Raw genomic sequence first — 16769 nt, 5'->3', positions numbered from 1 at the left:
TTGCTCCAGGATGTTTCAGCCAATAAGGACAGTTGGGAACAATAAGTACAGCCAGGACTCTGGGAAAAAGGAGTTGTTATTACAACATGTAACACATTATAGCCAATATTCAAACAGGAATGAATGGAAAGGGAGCTGGAGTCTTGTTCCAGAGCCCTTTAGATAAATGGAAGAGCTCTGGGGGATATCAATACTGGATTAGAACCAGGGAAGTCTTGAAGTAATTATTTCAGCTATGTGTCAATTAAAATCAGGAGAATATGGGAAGAAATGCATGGGTGAAAGCCTTTGAGTACCATGGAGCAAGTTCTATTTAAAATTGTCTTAGTTAATTTAAAGTAACTGCAGTATTCACTGTCCAAGTTATTTTAAACAAGCAAAGGTGTCCTGTGACAGCCTTTCCTAGACCTTCAAGGGAGAGCCACATCTGCTTCCCAGGAGCAGTTAAATAGTTTTTTCCATACCAAAAGTACATCAGGAAACATATTTATCCTGTGAGGGTTCTCCTGCTCTGTTTGACTTGTCCCACAGCCCAGAGTTCAGAGAACTGGCCTTGGGGCTCTTGGTGGCCACAGCAGCTGCTGGCTCTGGGCATGTGCTGAGGAACCAACAAAGGCTGCTGGATGGGAGAGGTGTGAAGGGCTCAGTTGTGGCCTCTGCCACAGAAAGCTTGGCACTGGAAGCTCTGTAGTCTCTGGCTTTTCATTGCAATATAGAAAAGAGGGTGGGGAAAAAGCAGAATCCCCTGTATGGGCACGGCATTTGCTTTGTTATTATTTTTATGAATGCATTAGTTCTTTAATAAATTACTGTTTTATCAACCTTTTTATAACTTAGGGCACAGCTAGGTTCTGCAGAAGTTGAGGAACTTGCTGACTGGTAGGTGTCAAGCTGCATGCTGAGGGCATTTGCAGCTGGCTGTTAGCTGAGATTGCCCAGAGGTGCCTGGTCAGGGGGACAGCAGCTGCTGCATCCCTGTGTGTGTGCAGGGCTGAACCAGAACCTGGGGGAGAACTCGAGCTCTGCTCCCTCCTGGGTGAATCCTGCAGGTGAGCTCACCTGGGGGCTGTGTCTGGGCACTCTGGGCAGCCCCAGGACTGCCCAGCTGGACAAGTGGCTCCTCAAAAAAGCCTTTATTTCCCTCTTGGGAAGGATGTAAAGCATCCTAACTTGGACATGGGATGCCTTCTGCTTTGGATGGGGCTTTGTGGTTGTTAACTTCTGCTTATCTTTGGGTAAAGGGTTAGTTTATATCTTATATTTTACATTTATTCCAGATGATTGAGACTAATGATATTTCAGAAGAAAAGATAAAGATGAAGGAGACTATGGAAGGTATGAAACTATTATTTTTATCCTGTTCTACTGACTTGTAAACTTTCTCTTCTTCCAACTTTCTGCTCTTGCAGGGATGGCTGCATGGCAGGGGTTTAGGAGGACATTTCATCTATCAAAATTTGCCCAATAGCTTTTGTTGTCTGGATTTGTTTTTCCCTTCTAATCAAGCTGAGCATATACAGGGGTGGATGTTTTTACCTGTGTTAGATACTCTCCATGCAGATGGTGCAGGTTGGAGACAAATCTGGGGAAATAGGTGCATTTCCAATCCTTCACTCATTTTCACAGCAAGTAAAATTCAGACCTTAATTAAATATTATTTGCTCACAGAAGAGGAGTTATTAGATGTAAATGTGACTGGCTTCAAATAACGATAGTTACTTTTTATTAAGCTCACTATAAATCAAGTCAATCCTTTTAACAAAATGTGAGACTTACCGACTCAGGAAACTTGTACAATGTGTATTTCAACCTGAACTGCACTCAGCCCCCTCACTGTGAGCTGTAACAGTGAGTCTGGGCAGTAGCAGAGCTGGATTCAGAGGTATTTTTGTCCTATTTCCATTGCCCTCAAGCCTTGTCTGTTTTTGCAGATATGGGGTTCTGTAGAACACATTCATGTTATATCCCATCCCTGCAAGTGCCCAGGGACAGGTTGGACAGGGCTTGGAGCAGCCTGGGATGGTGGAAGGTCTCTGCCCAAATCAGGGGTGTGGAACAAGATGATCTTTAAGTTCCTTTTCAAACCAAACTATTCTGTTTCTGCACCAAATTGTTTGCTGATTGACAGGTAATTCCTGCCTTTAATTAGAGCCAACAGCCACTGCTCTGAATGGCCACTCAGTCCACGTGTGCATTGTTTCCACACTGAATAAACCCCAGAAAGATGTTCAGAAAACAACCAGGTCAGATTTGAGCCACAAAAGCATCACACTTCAGATCTGCAGCTCTGAGCATGGAAATGCATCAGTTCCAGAAAACATGTCTTTTGAAACAGTCTCTGCCTTCCACTGTAGGAGGTGACACAAAGAAATGTGCTGAAAGTTCATGTTGAGTTTTTTTAATTAGTGTTTTGTTGCCTTTCCCCCCTCCTCCTTGAGATTGCTTTCCTAACCATGTCTGATACAACGTCCCAGAGTCACCCCACTCCCCGTGTGGTGGGATGCAGTGTCCCTGTGCCGACAGGAATGCACTACCATGGTGCCCCTGCACCCTGGCCCATGCTGTGCTCCTGACACCTTCCCAATTTGCACAAACCATTTTCCAGCCCTCTCACCCTTGTCTTTTCATTCCCCCACAGACCTCCAGGACAAGCTGAGTAAAAGAGACAAAGAGGTGTCATCCCTGGTGACCCAGACTGAAACTCTAAGGGCCCAAGTAAGTGGTAAGTTTCCCTAATCCAGCGTTGGGGGGAATGAAATATTTCCCTGCTTGTCCCACAGCCTGGTGTTGAACAAGAGCCTAGAGCTGAAATAGGCTGATGTAAAACATGATTCTGCTGGTTTTTGAATGGCTGTTGCTGGTAGAAATTAATTCAGGAATTGAACACAAACTGCAGCAGATATTAGTGTCCTGTGAGGGAGGGTTTGGGGTTGTTTATGTGTAAAGTTAATGAAGTTAGTTGAGCTGGGTGTGTCCCCTTAGCTACAGCCAGCCAAGAGTTAATTATGTCTGTGCTTTTAGGAGTAGGAGTTGGGAAAAGGCAAAAAGTAGGGATATAAGTCAAGAACTAAGTGACCTTTCTTCCCCTGAATCCTCTGCTTCTCATAGCTTTGGAAAACAAATGCAAAACAGCAGAAAAGAAGGCTGATTCAGTGCTCAAAGAAAAGAAGAGGCTGGAAGGAGAACTGGAAGCCCTGACCAAGAAAACACATGATGCCTCAGGGCAGCTGGTCCTGATCAGCCAGGAGCTGCTCAAGAAGGAAAGGTCAGTGTGCAGGTCTGGAGGACAGAGCTGCAGACAGGAGGGCTCTGTGAATATTCATCCAGCCCACAGCTTTCCCTTTCTTTAGAGATGCTGATGTGTGAATTTGGTTGGAATTAGAGGCTGTGAATTCTCAAAAGGCACTGCCCTTTCACTGCTTGCCAGGAGCTGCAAGGCAGCTCAGAGGAGATGCTGAATGAAGTCACCACAGGCCAGCCAGGCTGGCTGCTCAAGCAGTGCCTGTGCAGTGCCAGTCTCAGAGCTGGCAAAGTGGGACAAGAAAAGAGTGGTGGGAGCTGGGTCAGATTTGCTCACTTTGGCCTTCCTTTGGATCTGTAGCAAAGGTGGGAGGGAGCACAGCAGGGCTCCAGTGGTGTGTGGGCTCTGGGAATGTCTTCATCTCTTCCTGCTGCTGCATGCATGTGAAAAATGTGTATTACATGATTGGCTTTTTGCAAATATTGAAATTAATATTATATCTGCTATGTTAGAAAGTTATGGTGTATTAATTGTCTTAAGTAGTGTGTTAAATATAGTTTTAGGTTATAACATAATGTTAAAATATAAACTATGCTATGTAAGATACTTTTTAACTAGCTCAAGAAAGAGATGAGATAATTAAGAAATTCTTTGCACAGATAACAGCAACAAGACACTAAGATCCCAAAGAGAAGAATTATTGCCTCCCTATGGTGGAGAACCAGTCTTCTTGAAGACTTTATAGAGTCTGACCATGATTAACAAGATGAAGGGGGGGAAAGTTGACAATAACCAGAAAACACCCTTTGTTTGAAAAGAATTTTTGAACCATGTATGAATATGCAACAGCCTATTGCTTTTAAGGGGTAGTCCTTTGTTAGTGAGGATCCTTTGTTTTCAAGAGGAAAGCATCCCAACATTCATAATTCTTTGCTTTTACCATCCTACCTCTGATTGCCCAAATTCTTACTGCTCTAATTATATTACCATTTTTATAACCATATTGAACTTTGAACATTTTAAAGCAAGGAGTGGCTGTTGTTTCTCTGTGGCAGGAGCCTGAACGAGCTGCGGGCGCTGCTGCTGGAGGCGAACCGGCACTCGCCGGGGCCGGAGCGCGACCTCAGCCGCGAGGTGCACAAGGCCGAGTGGAGGCTGAAGGAGCAGAAGCTCAAGGATGACATCAAGGGGCTGCGAGAGAAACTGGTTGTGCTGGTGAGGGCTCTGAAACCCATCCTGTGTTGGATAATGCGCCTTTCCTGAGCCGGACATGGGGTAGCTGAGAGGGGTTTTTAAAAAGTTTTATTCAATTTTTAGTTTTATGGGAAGGGTGAGATAATATAGATGTTATATTATAATTAGAAGGTAACTATTTTTTAATTACAATGCACTATATATTGTGTTATTGATGCTATTATAATTACAAGTTAACTATTTTTTAATTACAATACACTATAAGTGTTTCTTGGTTCATTAGTTTTTTCTTTCATCATGCTGTAGATGTCTTAATTATTTAAAACTATTTTCATGGGTCCCACTACAATGTATGTTTTCTAGTTTTATTTTCTAAAGTGTTTCATTTTATTTGTAGTTTGTTTTATTAGTTTTCATTTTGTTTTGTTAGTTTTTTCTTTTGTTTTATTAGTTTTTTCTTTTGTTTTATTAGTTTTTATTGTGTTTTATTAGTTTTAGATTTTGTTTTATTAGTTTCATTTGTAGTATTTATTTCCTACATTTTCCCCTCTCTCTTGGATAGAAAAACCTTTTTTTCATGGTTTTGTTTATTGTTTGTTGTGTATAGTGAAGTATATAAGGTAACCTTATATACTGGCTGTATAACCTTATATAACCTTCTGTTAAACTTTAAAAACTTTTATAAATTTATTTCTGACAATCCCGGGCACAGCCTAGGGGCTGGAGGGCTCTGTACTGCTGAGGGGAGTGGGGAGTCTGAGCCCTTCACTCTTGCTCCAGGTCTTTGTGTTTTCTTGTGTCCTGCTGAGCACCTGATGGGGATTCTCTTGACAGTGACTGAGCTTAGCAGCACCTCATTATGCAGCAAAGAAACCCACATGTAATTTATCACAGAATATCCCAGTTGGAAAGGCCACAAGGATCATCAGGTCCAACTCCTGGCCCTGCTCAGGACACCCTGCATGGGAGCATTGTCCAGAGGCTCCTGGAGCTCTGGCAGCCTCAGGGCTGTGCCCATTCCCTGCAGAGCCTGGGCAGTGCCAGCACCCTCTGGGGAAGAATCTTTCCCTGATCTCCAACCTGGACCTCCTCTGGCACAGCTCTGGCCATTCCCTGGCTCCTGTCCTTGGTCACAGAGGTCAATGTGTGCCTCTCTGCTCCCCCTCATGAGGAAGCTGTAGCCTCCTGTGTCCTTCTCCAGCATTTTTCTGTTCAGGTTTTAGATCCATGGCTAAATAGGGCTGCAGTTTGTGGGAGGAACTGAAGGTGGTTCAGCTACCCCACCTGTTTTACAGATTCTCTGATCCAGGAATAAGCAGTGTCCTCAAATTCCCGTGTACTTCAACGTCCTCCAGTGGCTGAGATGTGAATAATTTATTTGAAGTGCTGGGAACAAACTGGAGCTGCTCCTGGTCACTTGATCTGAGCTGTGCTCTGCCCCATCTGCTGCTGAAATTGCAGCGTGGTTCTAGGCATTATATAGATTTATACCTTGACTTTCTGCAGCTCTTGGTGTGAGAATCCTTAAGATCAGAGGGTTTTGGGAAAGCTGCAAGAGGCAGGCCTCAGAGACAGCAGAACTGTGATTGGATCTAAGTAACACCCATAAGATTGGTCAGCAGAAAAATTATGTAAGAAGTAGAAAAGTAAGGACAAATAGGACAATGGTCTGTGCATTAACATTTACCTAGAATAACTCCCTAAGCTACAGAAAAGTATATCTAGTGAGGTTTTAGGAAGTTCTAAGCTTAATAATGGAGCTCTGTGCGTTGTGTTTTAAGGCTCACAAGCAGGTATTGTATTTGAAATAAGCAAGCATTGTTTAACCAAAGGTACGTGTGCTTATAGTGGTTGGATAGAACTACTGTCAATGTGCTTTTGCTTTGTGTGATTGGTTGTGGTGGTTCCAGTTGTGGTTTCTCTGGGTCTGGATTGAAGGCACTTGAGATGACAGATCATGTTCAGACTCAGGTGTTTATCATTTCATATCAGTAAAACAGCCTCACTACTGTGAGTTGGGCAGCTTTTCATTAGAAGGCACAAAATGGCCAACAATCTTTTTTTCCAAGGTCTTTTAAGACTAAACTATGCAATTAAGAGCTGACTCCTGGATTATTTTCCCTTTTAACCCAATAACTGATCCCAAAGAGCCCCCAATGCAGACTTTTCTGCCCAATTACGAAATGCCACCCAAACCCAAGAAGAAGAAGCATGGAGAAGAAGCATGGAGAAGAAGCCCAGGATGACACCCTGTGCCCTCCATCTTGCTTCCATCCACAACACATTAAAAATACCCAAACCTAAATTTCTCACCAAGTGATGCACCTAAACTGCTCTCTATAATCTATTTCACATTTTTGTGGATTCCAGTCCCTCTTGAAGCCTAGGAGATTTTCTCCATGAATGAGGGTCAAAGTCAGTGCTGCCCTAGGAGTCAGGGCAGCCCAGAGCAGACAGAGAAATATTCCCAGTGCCCTGGGTTTCCACAATTGGTCAAAAAACTTTTAAAGTGAGTTGTAAAATTGAGTTCTTGGTCTGCTGCCTGGGATGTGAGCTGATGGCATCTTCCCATTGTCATAACCATGTAATGAGAATGATGCTGGAAAATAAAACAGCTCAAGATGCTTTCCCCAGCAGTCCTGTCCTGTTTGTGATTTGTACAGAGCCCCCAGCTGGCCATACTTGGTTTTGCTGTAATATCTCCTGTTGGGAAGGATGAAAGCTTGACAAGAAAGTCTCACAGATATGTGTGCTTAGCAGAAATATTTTTGAATGTAGAGTCTGATGAAGGAATAGAGATGGAAGCAAGTTTTGATATAGAAAAAAAGAATTGCTGAGCCAGTCTCACTGGATAACCAAGGAGGCAAAGGGTGTGTTAGTTAGAAGGGGTTTTTATGGCTTAGAGCAAAGGATTAACCCACCCCAAACAAGAAGATGTTTTTACCAAGCAGAAAGAGAGCACAGGCAAACAAGTCAGCAAATGTTCCAAGTAGAAAAAAGGTCTCAGAATTTTCACCTGCAAGAAAACTGAAAAACAACTTCTAGCTTGAACTATAATATAGTAACTTCTAGTGATTGGAGAATAGTGACATGAATATGGTAATTATAGTAGCTATGATAGGCTGTAGATAATAGTTAAGGTATAGATTGGTTCTGCTGTATTAAGATGCTCAGCAAAGAAAGTCTATAATGCATTGTAACCTAAACTCAGGGTCTCCAGGCCTGCCTGCAGCTGGAGCTGACAGCTGTGGGCACAGCTCTGTCACCCACAACCCTGGACTGCTGTAACCTCTTGGATCCAATAAACTGCATTTTGGAGACTGCCTGGAGTCCCCCATCCCTCACTCAGGCTCTTACACTGTCCCGTTTTCCCTGTGCTGCCCCAGGACAAGGAGAAGGCGGCGCCGGAGCAGCGGCGCTTCTCGCTGATCGACCCCTCCTCGGAGTCGGAGGTGATCCGGCTGCAGCACCGGCTCGTCAGCACCGAGGACGTGCTGCGCAACGCCCTGGAGCAGGGACACCAGATGGAGAAGCTCATGGAAGCCATGAGGCTCTCCTCTGAGAAAACACAGGTACCTCAGCAAACAGGGCTGCTTAGCCCTCATCTGTGGCACTCACAACCTCTGAACGTGATTCCTTCACCCAGAAGCCAGGATCAGGTGTCACACTTGAGCCTCTTGCTGAACTGCCCATCTTTTGGCAGGCATGCAAAAACTCTGATGGATGGAGAGTCCAGAAAGTTCTCCCATCTCAGAATGCAGATTTGTTCAGCTAATGCTGATAAAATCAATAATGCTTTGAGGAAGGCAGCCAGCGGGTTGTGCCTGTGTGTGGCATTCACATTCTCTGGAAAAATTCCTTCACCCAGGATTTTTCTCCTGGGAAGCTGAGAAGCCTCAGAGAAAAGGAAAACAATTCTTATCTCATTTGCTTCTCCTGTGTTGTGCTCATGTGGAATGTGTTTGGAGATTGTTTATCCACAGGTGATTGTTCCACTGGATTCTGCTTTGAGTTGTTTTCACTTTTTGGCCAATCAAGGCCAAGCTGTGTTGACTCTGGAGAGAGTCAGGAGTTTTCATAATTATCTTTTTAGCATTCAGTAATTTAGTATTCTTTAGTATAGTATAGTATTATTTAACATTATATAGTATAATAAAGTAATAAATTAGTCCTCCTCATTATTTCCTCTTATCCTTGTGTGGAGTGGGCAGCTAAGGAAGGACAGGGCAGCCTTGCCAGATTTCAGTGCTTGTAAGCAAAACCACCAGGATCTGTGTCCCTCTTCAGTAAGTGTTTTCTGTTTTCCATTGCAGACTGTTGGAAATTCTGGGTCTGCTAATGGGATTCACCAGCAGGATAAATCCCACAAGCAAGAGGTAAGTTTTGAGCAGAATGTTATTTAAAACAAGTATCTGCTTTGTGTGGTTTCTTGCCTGCTGTGGTGGGGACAGCACTTGGCTGGGGGTAGTTCTACCAGCACAACTTGACTGTGTCATTCCCACAGCAAAAGCAAGAGCTTTGCACAACTCCAGTTCCCAGGTGTGATGGGAGCCTCACTAGAAACCCCCTGAAGCCATGGGCAAGGTGGTGAGGGGCACACAGAGGGGCAAAGGGAGCTTCCCCACTGTCTCCTGGGTCAGGGCTGTGTCACACCTCCCCTGGCAGCCCTTGCTGGAACCTGCTCAGCCTCAGCTCTGCTGTCCCCTTTGCATGGGTGGCATTTGTGGGACATGCTGTGCTGGCCTCCCACAGCAGACTTCATCTACACATACTGGGCAGAGCAGTGGGCAATCTACTCCACACCTCTTCAAAAAAACCTCTGTGCTTTCAAAAAGACCTCTGTGCTTTCAAAAAAACCCCTCTGTGCTTTCAAAATAAAGCCTCTGTGCTATCAAAATAAAGCCTCTGTGCTTTTGCCTGACAAGTTCTGGTTTTTTGCAGGAGAAGCTCTGATAGAGAAGAGGTGGAAAGGATCATTTCACGCCAGTATCAGCTCCTCTGCACAGTCAGGAAAAGCAACACCACATCTGGCTTTAGCACCTCCAAAAGACCACACACAGTATTTTCACTTTAAAGCAGGACAATGTTTATAATGTACTAACTGATGTAATCAGGACAATCCCAGAGTCCAGCTTTCCAAGACAGCCATTGTTCCAGGAGGGAGCAGAAGGACCTCTCTGGGTTTGGTTTCTTACTTGTATTGGTTTTGACTGTGGAATTTGTATTGTTTGAGCTGCCCTTGTCCCACCAGCTGATGTGGTTTGGATGACAGCTGCCCTGACCTGTGGCTCAAGTGTCAGTGGGACCCCACAGGAGCTGCAGAGGGATTTGCCTGTGGTGTTCAAAGCATGTGCCCATAGGCTGCACCCTTCCCACGGGGTCTGGCCCTTCCCTCCCACACTCCCTGGTGTCCTGAGGACCTGCACAAGTGAGTGAGACCTGCTGGGCTGATGATGTGAGGTTTGGGGACGTGTTCCCCTCCTCCCTTTTGGAAGACATCACTGTTTTAGAGCAGAACCTGCACTTAGTTCTTGTATTATAGCATGTTGTGGGAAATAATCCAGTTTCAGAGGGGTATTTATTTTGTTTCTTCTCTCCTGGCATTTGGGGAAGAAGCTGTGGGGGCTGCTCTGGGTTTGGGGTCAGGCACACCTTGCCTGGGTGTATTGGCCCTTTTTCCTGCAGTGGGATCTCTGAGCAGGCTGCTGGAGCCCTGTGCCATAGCCATCTGTCCAGCTGGGTCCCCCTCACTCCTGGGGGGTTCCTGGGCTCTGTTTTGAGCTCAGGACTCCACAGGTGCTGGATCTCAGCATTGCTGGCCTTGGAGCTCCATGCTGGGGGCACTCAGTGTGGGACGGGTGCACTGAACAAAAGGTTCCCTCCTTGCCTGTGCAATTGAACTGTGATTGCCTGGTGCTTTCCAGAGCTGTCCTGGGCTCTCCAGTGTGATGCCCAAGCCCTGCTGCCTGAGGTGGAGGAGGTGGAGGTGCTGCTGTGAGCCTGTGATGGCTTCAGCAATCCTCTGTCATGACCTGGGTGTGTTTGGAGCAGAGGCAATCCAAGAGCAGAGCCCACACAGCTCCTGTGTCTGTACCAGCAGAGGATCTTGTTCCTTCTTCTCAAGGCTTTATTCCAACTTTGCACCACAGCTCCCAGGTGATAACAGGGCAGAGGAAGGTGACAACATGCTCTTAAAGGTGTGAAAGAGCCAGCTCAGGGTCACTCTTCAGCAGCACAGGGAACAGTCACAGCAATATTTCTCCAGGCTTCTCCCAGTTAGTGCCACCTCCTCCAGCCTTCTGCTATGATGGGACATCTGTGACAGGACAAGATGGGAGAGGAGATCTGAGCCAGACCCCCAGCAGGTGAACACGAGGGCACATCAGCTCTGTTGCTTTTTGCCCTGATTTCCCACAAAGTTGTGTCACTTTCTCTTAGTGGGTTGCCAGACTTCTGCTTCTCTGAAGGATGGGCAGCCAGGAGCAGCCTGGGAAAGACCTGAGCTTCAGGACTGTGATTTTGCCATGAGGAGAATGACATTGAACACCTGACCCTTCTCACCTGATGCAGAATTGGTGATGTCCTGTCCTTCAAGGAGGATGGGAGAGGAAGGAGAAGTAAAACAAGTCAGAAATCACAGCAGAAATCTGCTCATGGTAGCAGGAGGCAGAGGGTGGCATGGAACTGGCTGGAAATAATTCATGTAGAATTCCATCCTGCAATGTAGAAGTGTTTCTTCAGCTCTTACAAATCACCAGGAAGATTGCCACATCTCTGCCTAGCTCTGGGAGCTTCCCAAGGGGTTGTAGGAGTGGTCTCCAAAACCCTCCTGGCTGAGTATTCATCTTCTAAGTGATTTTGGAAAGTCCCAGAGGGAGTTTTCGTTTGTTACAGCCCTCAGTAGTGAATACCTCACTGCTGGTTTTAAGAATTTAGAGCTGATGTTTCTCCAAATGCTCCTGTTGGCTGGATGGTCTCTGAAGTCATGTCTGCAGACCCTGTGGACTTCCCTGGGCACCTGCAAGAGGGAGGGCCCATTCTGGTTTGTAATTTATTTTCCTGTTTGGGTCTCCTAGTGACTCGTGGCCAGCTGCCTTCACCTGCAGCAGAGATATCTCTGTTTCCACCTCCCTTTGGCTCTACACAGAGTAGGATCCCCTGGGAGTCAGTCCCCATGTTTTTGGTTCTGTTGATCAGATCCAAAGTTGCCAGGCTGGAAGAGTCTCTGGCTCCTGCCTCTGCCCAGGGACCATCCCCTGAGAGCAGCTCAGACCTGGGGCTCTCCCTGTTCAGCTCAGGAGACAATGCAGCACAGGAGCAGAGGGGTCAGAGCAGGTTCAGAGCTAGTGCTGATGGTGTTCTCTGGCTGTAGATGACTGTGCTGCTCCCTGAGGATCAGCCAGGAGCTGTTGGCACTGCTGGGCTCTCCGTGCTGGCTCTGTGGTCGCTGTGGGACAGGGCTGAGGGTTGAAGCCCCTCTGGGGTGCAGGTCCATGGGAGCTGCTCCCAAACAGGACCATCCACAATGCCAGCAGATATTTGTGTGCTCATGTGGGCTTCAGCTGAGCTCTGTGTAAGGAGGGATTGCACTCACTCACTTCCTCCCTCTCCAAATTTAGCACAGGCTTCCCCAGGGCACCAGCCTCTGGCTGCCCCCCTGAGGTGGTGAGAGACCACACTGGGGACAAACTTGGAAAGGACAAGGGGGAGATTCCCCATCCCCTCTATTTATTTGTAAGTTTAAGTGCTATTTTTACCTATGTGGTGGTGTATAAAGTGCTTCACAATCCTTGGTCCTGCTGGCTTGGTTCTTCGGGAGAGTCTGGGGCCCTGGAGCAGTGGTGATGTCCCCTTGTCTTGTTGTTGATCCGGGCTGGTTCCTGTTTGTGCCTTCACTCCCCCTCTGGCTTCAGCCTTGCTCTTACCTCGCTCCCTGGGAGCTGCTGAGGGAGGGCTGTGCTTTCCCCAGCCTTTCTCCCAGCCTGAGAGTGCCATGCTGGTTCTCCAGCTGCAGGTGGCTCCTGAGCAGGGGTGCAGGGTGGGGAGCAGGGGGTGACACAGCTGGGCTCCAAGGGAAGGAGCAGCCCTGACAGTCAGTGATGCTGTTCTGCTGAGAGCTGAGCCCTCGTCCGCTGCAAAAACAGCCTTTGGGTGCAGACTACTTAGTATGGAGTGATTTCTTCTCTATTTGTCAAGACCAAAGGGGAAAAGAATGAGTCTTGCTTGGGAATGTCAGCTTTCTCCCTCCTGCAGCATCCAGAGAGCTGGAGCAGCACCGTGCTGGTGCCCTGTGCAATGATGGTACCAAACTGCCAGCTGGGTGTCACAGCTCTGCAGTGATGGTACCAAACTGCCAGCTGGGTGTTACAGCTCTGGAATGATGGTACCAACCTGCCAGCTGGGTGTCACAGCTCTGCAATGATGGTCCCAAACTGCCAGCTGGGTGTTACAGTTCTGGAATAATGGTACCAAACTGCCAGCTGGGTGTCACAGCTCTGCAGTGATGGTACCAAACTGCCAGCTGGGTGTCACAGCTCTGCAGTGCCAGGTGCCAAGCTGCCAGCCAAGGCCTTACAGCTCCTGCCTCCCCCCAGCCACCAGCAGCTCCTCTGACTTGCAGTAGAGATGCATAAGGGTTTCATTAAACAGAACAATGCAAATGGCACTGTAAAAGTCTTAATGAAAATTCCAATACTCCGTTATTCAGCAGCTTTAGCAGCTCAGCACTATCTGTAGGGAGTTATTAATACACTAAGATCCTATAGGCCTCCTGTAAGTTACCAGAAAAAAGGTGATACTAGATGTATAAATGGATGATAACCTTTTACCCATACAGTATGTATTACAATTTTGTAGCTTAGTCATTTTTTGGCTATCAGATTTTGTTAGTATGATACAAAAAAAAAAGAAAAAAAATGTTTGACTGCTAACGTCTATTTTGTTATTTGATTCATTTTCTTCCTCTGTACAAAAGCTGTACAAATCTGTCTGTGTAACTCCTCCACATCTGTATTCATGTACCATCCCCCTTGTCCTGGCTTGCTGGTGTGGTGAGCTCCTACTGAACAATAAACTCTGTGGCTGAATTTGGGCATGCTGGGGCTGCTGGGGCGTGTTCAGGGTGTTCTGCAGGGCACAAAGGGTCCTGAGCTGGAAGGGGCTGGGGCTGTGGCACTGCTCCCCCTGCCCTGGGCCCCAGCAGTGCCCTGGAGCCATCTGTGTTTGGGCTCTGCAGTGGCTGTGAGGCTGCAGAGCTGGAGCAGAGCAGTGTTTGCTCTTGTGCAGCCCATGCCTGAGGTGGGGACAGGAGACTCAGCACCATCTCCTGGCTGGGAGCTCCTGCCATTGTCTCCCAAGCCTCAGAGTGGGTGTGCTGTTTATCAATCCATGGATATTTTCCATCTGATTGTCTCCCCAGTCCCTCACTGACACTTCCACAATGCCCTGGGGTGAGGCGTGTTGCAGGGCGCCGTGCCAGACCCACCTCCCTGCACCCAGCACTGATCCGTGAGTGTTTGAGCACAGACTGTGACTGGGGCATCCTCATTCCTTCCAGGCCATCCCCCACAGCCCTCCAGAGCACATGGAGAGGGGATGGCAGTGAATCACTCCAGGAGGAGCTGCCACACCCCTGCCTCTCTTGTCCCTTGTTACCACCTTGTCCATGTGGATGCTCTGAGCATCACAGAGTTATGCTGTCCCCCTGAGGCACGACTGGGTGGATTTATGCCAGGGCTTGGTGGTTTTTTCATGGTACAACATCTCAGTTGGGAATTTCCTTAACTGCCTGTGGCCCTGGCTCAGCACTGCCCATATAGCAAGGGAAAATCCATCTCCTTCTGCCATGTTTTCCTGCATCCAGGGGCTGTAGTTCCTTTATAGAAAAGTGCTTAAGATACAGGGAAAAACTGGAATGATTTTCCCTTTTCTTCCTGGCTCCTGCTTTTCCTGGATTTAAAATTCTCCCCTACCAAGATTACCTGAAAGTTTTAAATTCTTTCCTGAGCGGCCGAGGTTTGCAGGGCTGGTTCTATTCCAGAGCAAAGCCCCAAGAAAATTACAGGTGCCTGATGACAACACCATGAAACCTGTCCATGCAGCCTTATCCCAGAACTGTCACAGAGGCTGTGCAGATATCCCTGATATCCCCTGATTTATTCTTTTTTCAAGGTGGGTAAGACACTGTTGTGTCTCCAGCAGCTCCCTGACCCTGTGCAGGGTCTTGGCACTGAAAAGGTTAAAAGCACTGTGCCTAGACATACTGGGGAAAGCATAAAATACCTGGTAACAAACAGAGGAGCTACCAAATTTCAGCACAAAGCATACTTAGGAAAGCATTAGATACCTGGTAACCAATATAGGAGCTACCAAGCTTTATTCACAAGCTATAGACCCAGGATGAAACATGGCAAGAAATCGGGAGCAGAACTTGCAAAAATGAAGAACAGAGGTTGTGAAACCAGTGAGAAAATCACTGAAAGAGCCAACAAGAGGCTGCACATGCCTGGAGGAGAGAGGTGGAAAGGGCACAGTGATGAAGACGTCCAGCCTTCATCAGACAGAACCATTGAGGAATTTCACAATACAACAGAAAATGAACTCTACACTCTGAGACATCCAAGGCAAAAAAGGTACATTTATTTCTGGACTTTGATATTTATAGAATTCTAAAAGTGACCATGGATTGGAGGATGAAATTGCCACCTCTCCAACCACACTGGTTAAACTAACAGTCTATCAATTCTCTCCTCCTCCAGAAAGGAATGTAAAATAATTATTATTTACATGAAAAGTGCATGAGAAACACTGTCACTGACATATTTTATGAAAATCTTTTCACTAGGATTTTTTTTCCTGAGAAGCTGAGAAGCCTCAGAAAAGAAATGTAAACAATAACTATCTGATGGCTGTGAATGTGGTCTGGAGATGGTTTACAGCAGGTGCATCTTTGATTGGTCTCACGTGGATTGTTTTTACTGGATGACCAATCATGGTCCATTCACAGGATTTTATTATTCATTCTTTTCTAGCTTTCTGATATGTCCTTTCTCTTTCTTCAGTATAGTTGTAGTATATCATTTTCTTTTAATATAATATAGATAATAAAATAATAGCCTTCTGAAACATGGGGGCAAGATTCCCATCTCTTCCCTTGTCCTGGGGACCCTCAAACACCACCACAAAATACCATTACAAAAATGTAAACATCAGAAGGCTCAGAAGGACAGGGTGACAGAGGAAGACGTGGAGCCTTCCTCAGTGCCCCCCCCCGGTGCTCTGTGCTGCTCTCTGTGTGTGCTGAGGACAATGAGGGTCCCTTGGGCAGAGCTCTGGGGTTCCATGGCTCCTCAGCAGCGCGCCATGAGGTCACAATGCTCTGGGTGGTGCCCAGCTCTGTGTGTCTGCCCTGGCAGTGCCCAGCAGAGGTGCCCAAGCCAGCCCAGGCTGGGAGCAGCGAGTGCTGAGGAGCGCTCGGGGCCATGTCGGGTGTGCACTACAAGTTCTTCTCCAAGCTGGGCTATGATGTGGTCACATTTCGTGGCCACAGCATCTCCCTGGCTGACCTCAAGAGCCAGATCATGGCCCGAGAGAGGCTCAAGGTGGCCAACTGCGACCTGCAGATCCTCAAAGCTGAGACCAGTGAGGGTGAGTGGGGCCCGGGGCCACCCAGGTGTCACTGGCATATTCTATGAAAATCCTTTCGCTAGGATTGTTCTCCTGAGAAGTTGGGAGGCCTCAGAAATGAAATGTAAACACTGATTGCTTGGAATGTGGTTTGGAGGTTGCTTACCAACAGGTGCATCTTTGATTGGTCTCATGTGAATTGTTTCTGCTTGATGGCCAATCACAGGTCCAGCTGTGCCAGGACTCTGGTCAGTCACAGGATTTTATTATTCATTCCTTTTCTCGCCTTCTGATGAAATCCTTTCTCTCTATTCTTTAGTATAGTTTTAGAATATAATTTTCTTTTAATATAATATAGATCGTAAAATAATAAATCAGCCTTCTGAAACATGGAATCCAGATTCTCATCTCTTCCCTCACCCTGGGGGCCCTCAAACCCCACCACACCCAGGGGCAGTGGCACAGATCAGCAGTGCCACAGGCTGTGGGAGCCCTGCTCTGCCCTGGGGACCAAAGCCAGGCTGGGAAAGCACAGTGGTGCATATACAGCTGGCTTTTACAGCTCTGAAGGGATTCTATGATCTGCCATCTAATTCCATGTCCATATCCATTCCTCCCAACTGACTCACACTTGTTCTGCATTTGTGCTGTTCTCAGAATACTCTGCTGATGCACAGATCCCAAAGAACGTCTCAGTGATTGTGAAGAG

General features: G+C 46.8%; 1 protein-coding gene across 3 annotated transcripts in view; it reads left to right on the top strand.

Annotated features, from left to right (window-relative positions):
* CLIP2 (CAP-Gly domain containing linker protein 2) overlaps positions 1-13529 on the top strand; it is a 96237-nt gene extending 82708 nt beyond the window's left edge. For all 3 annotated transcript variants that reach the window (XM_064728950.1, XM_064728951.1, XM_064728949.1), the window contains 7 exons: positions 1278-1335; positions 2639-2722; positions 3109-3265; positions 4297-4456; positions 7822-8007; positions 8749-8811; positions 9377-13529. In XM_064728950.1, coding sequence (XP_064585020.1) covers positions 1278-1335; positions 2639-2722; positions 3109-3265; positions 4297-4456; positions 7822-8007; positions 8749-8811; positions 9377-9388 — 720 coding nt within the window. In that variant the 3' untranslated portion in view covers positions 9389-13529. The remainder of the gene's footprint in view (positions 1-1277; positions 1336-2638; positions 2723-3108; positions 3266-4296; positions 4457-7821; positions 8008-8748; positions 8812-9376) is intronic.
* The last annotated feature ends 3240 nt before the right edge of the window (positions 13530-16769 follow it).

This window comes from Zonotrichia leucophrys, chromosome 19 (genome assembly GCF_028769735.1).
Source record: "Zonotrichia leucophrys gambelii isolate GWCS_2022_RI chromosome 19, RI_Zleu_2.0, whole genome shotgun sequence".
Taxonomy (NCBI): Eukaryota; Metazoa; Chordata; class Aves; order Passeriformes; family Passerellidae; genus Zonotrichia; species Zonotrichia leucophrys.
This window is presented reverse-complemented; position numbering and strand designations above follow the sequence as displayed.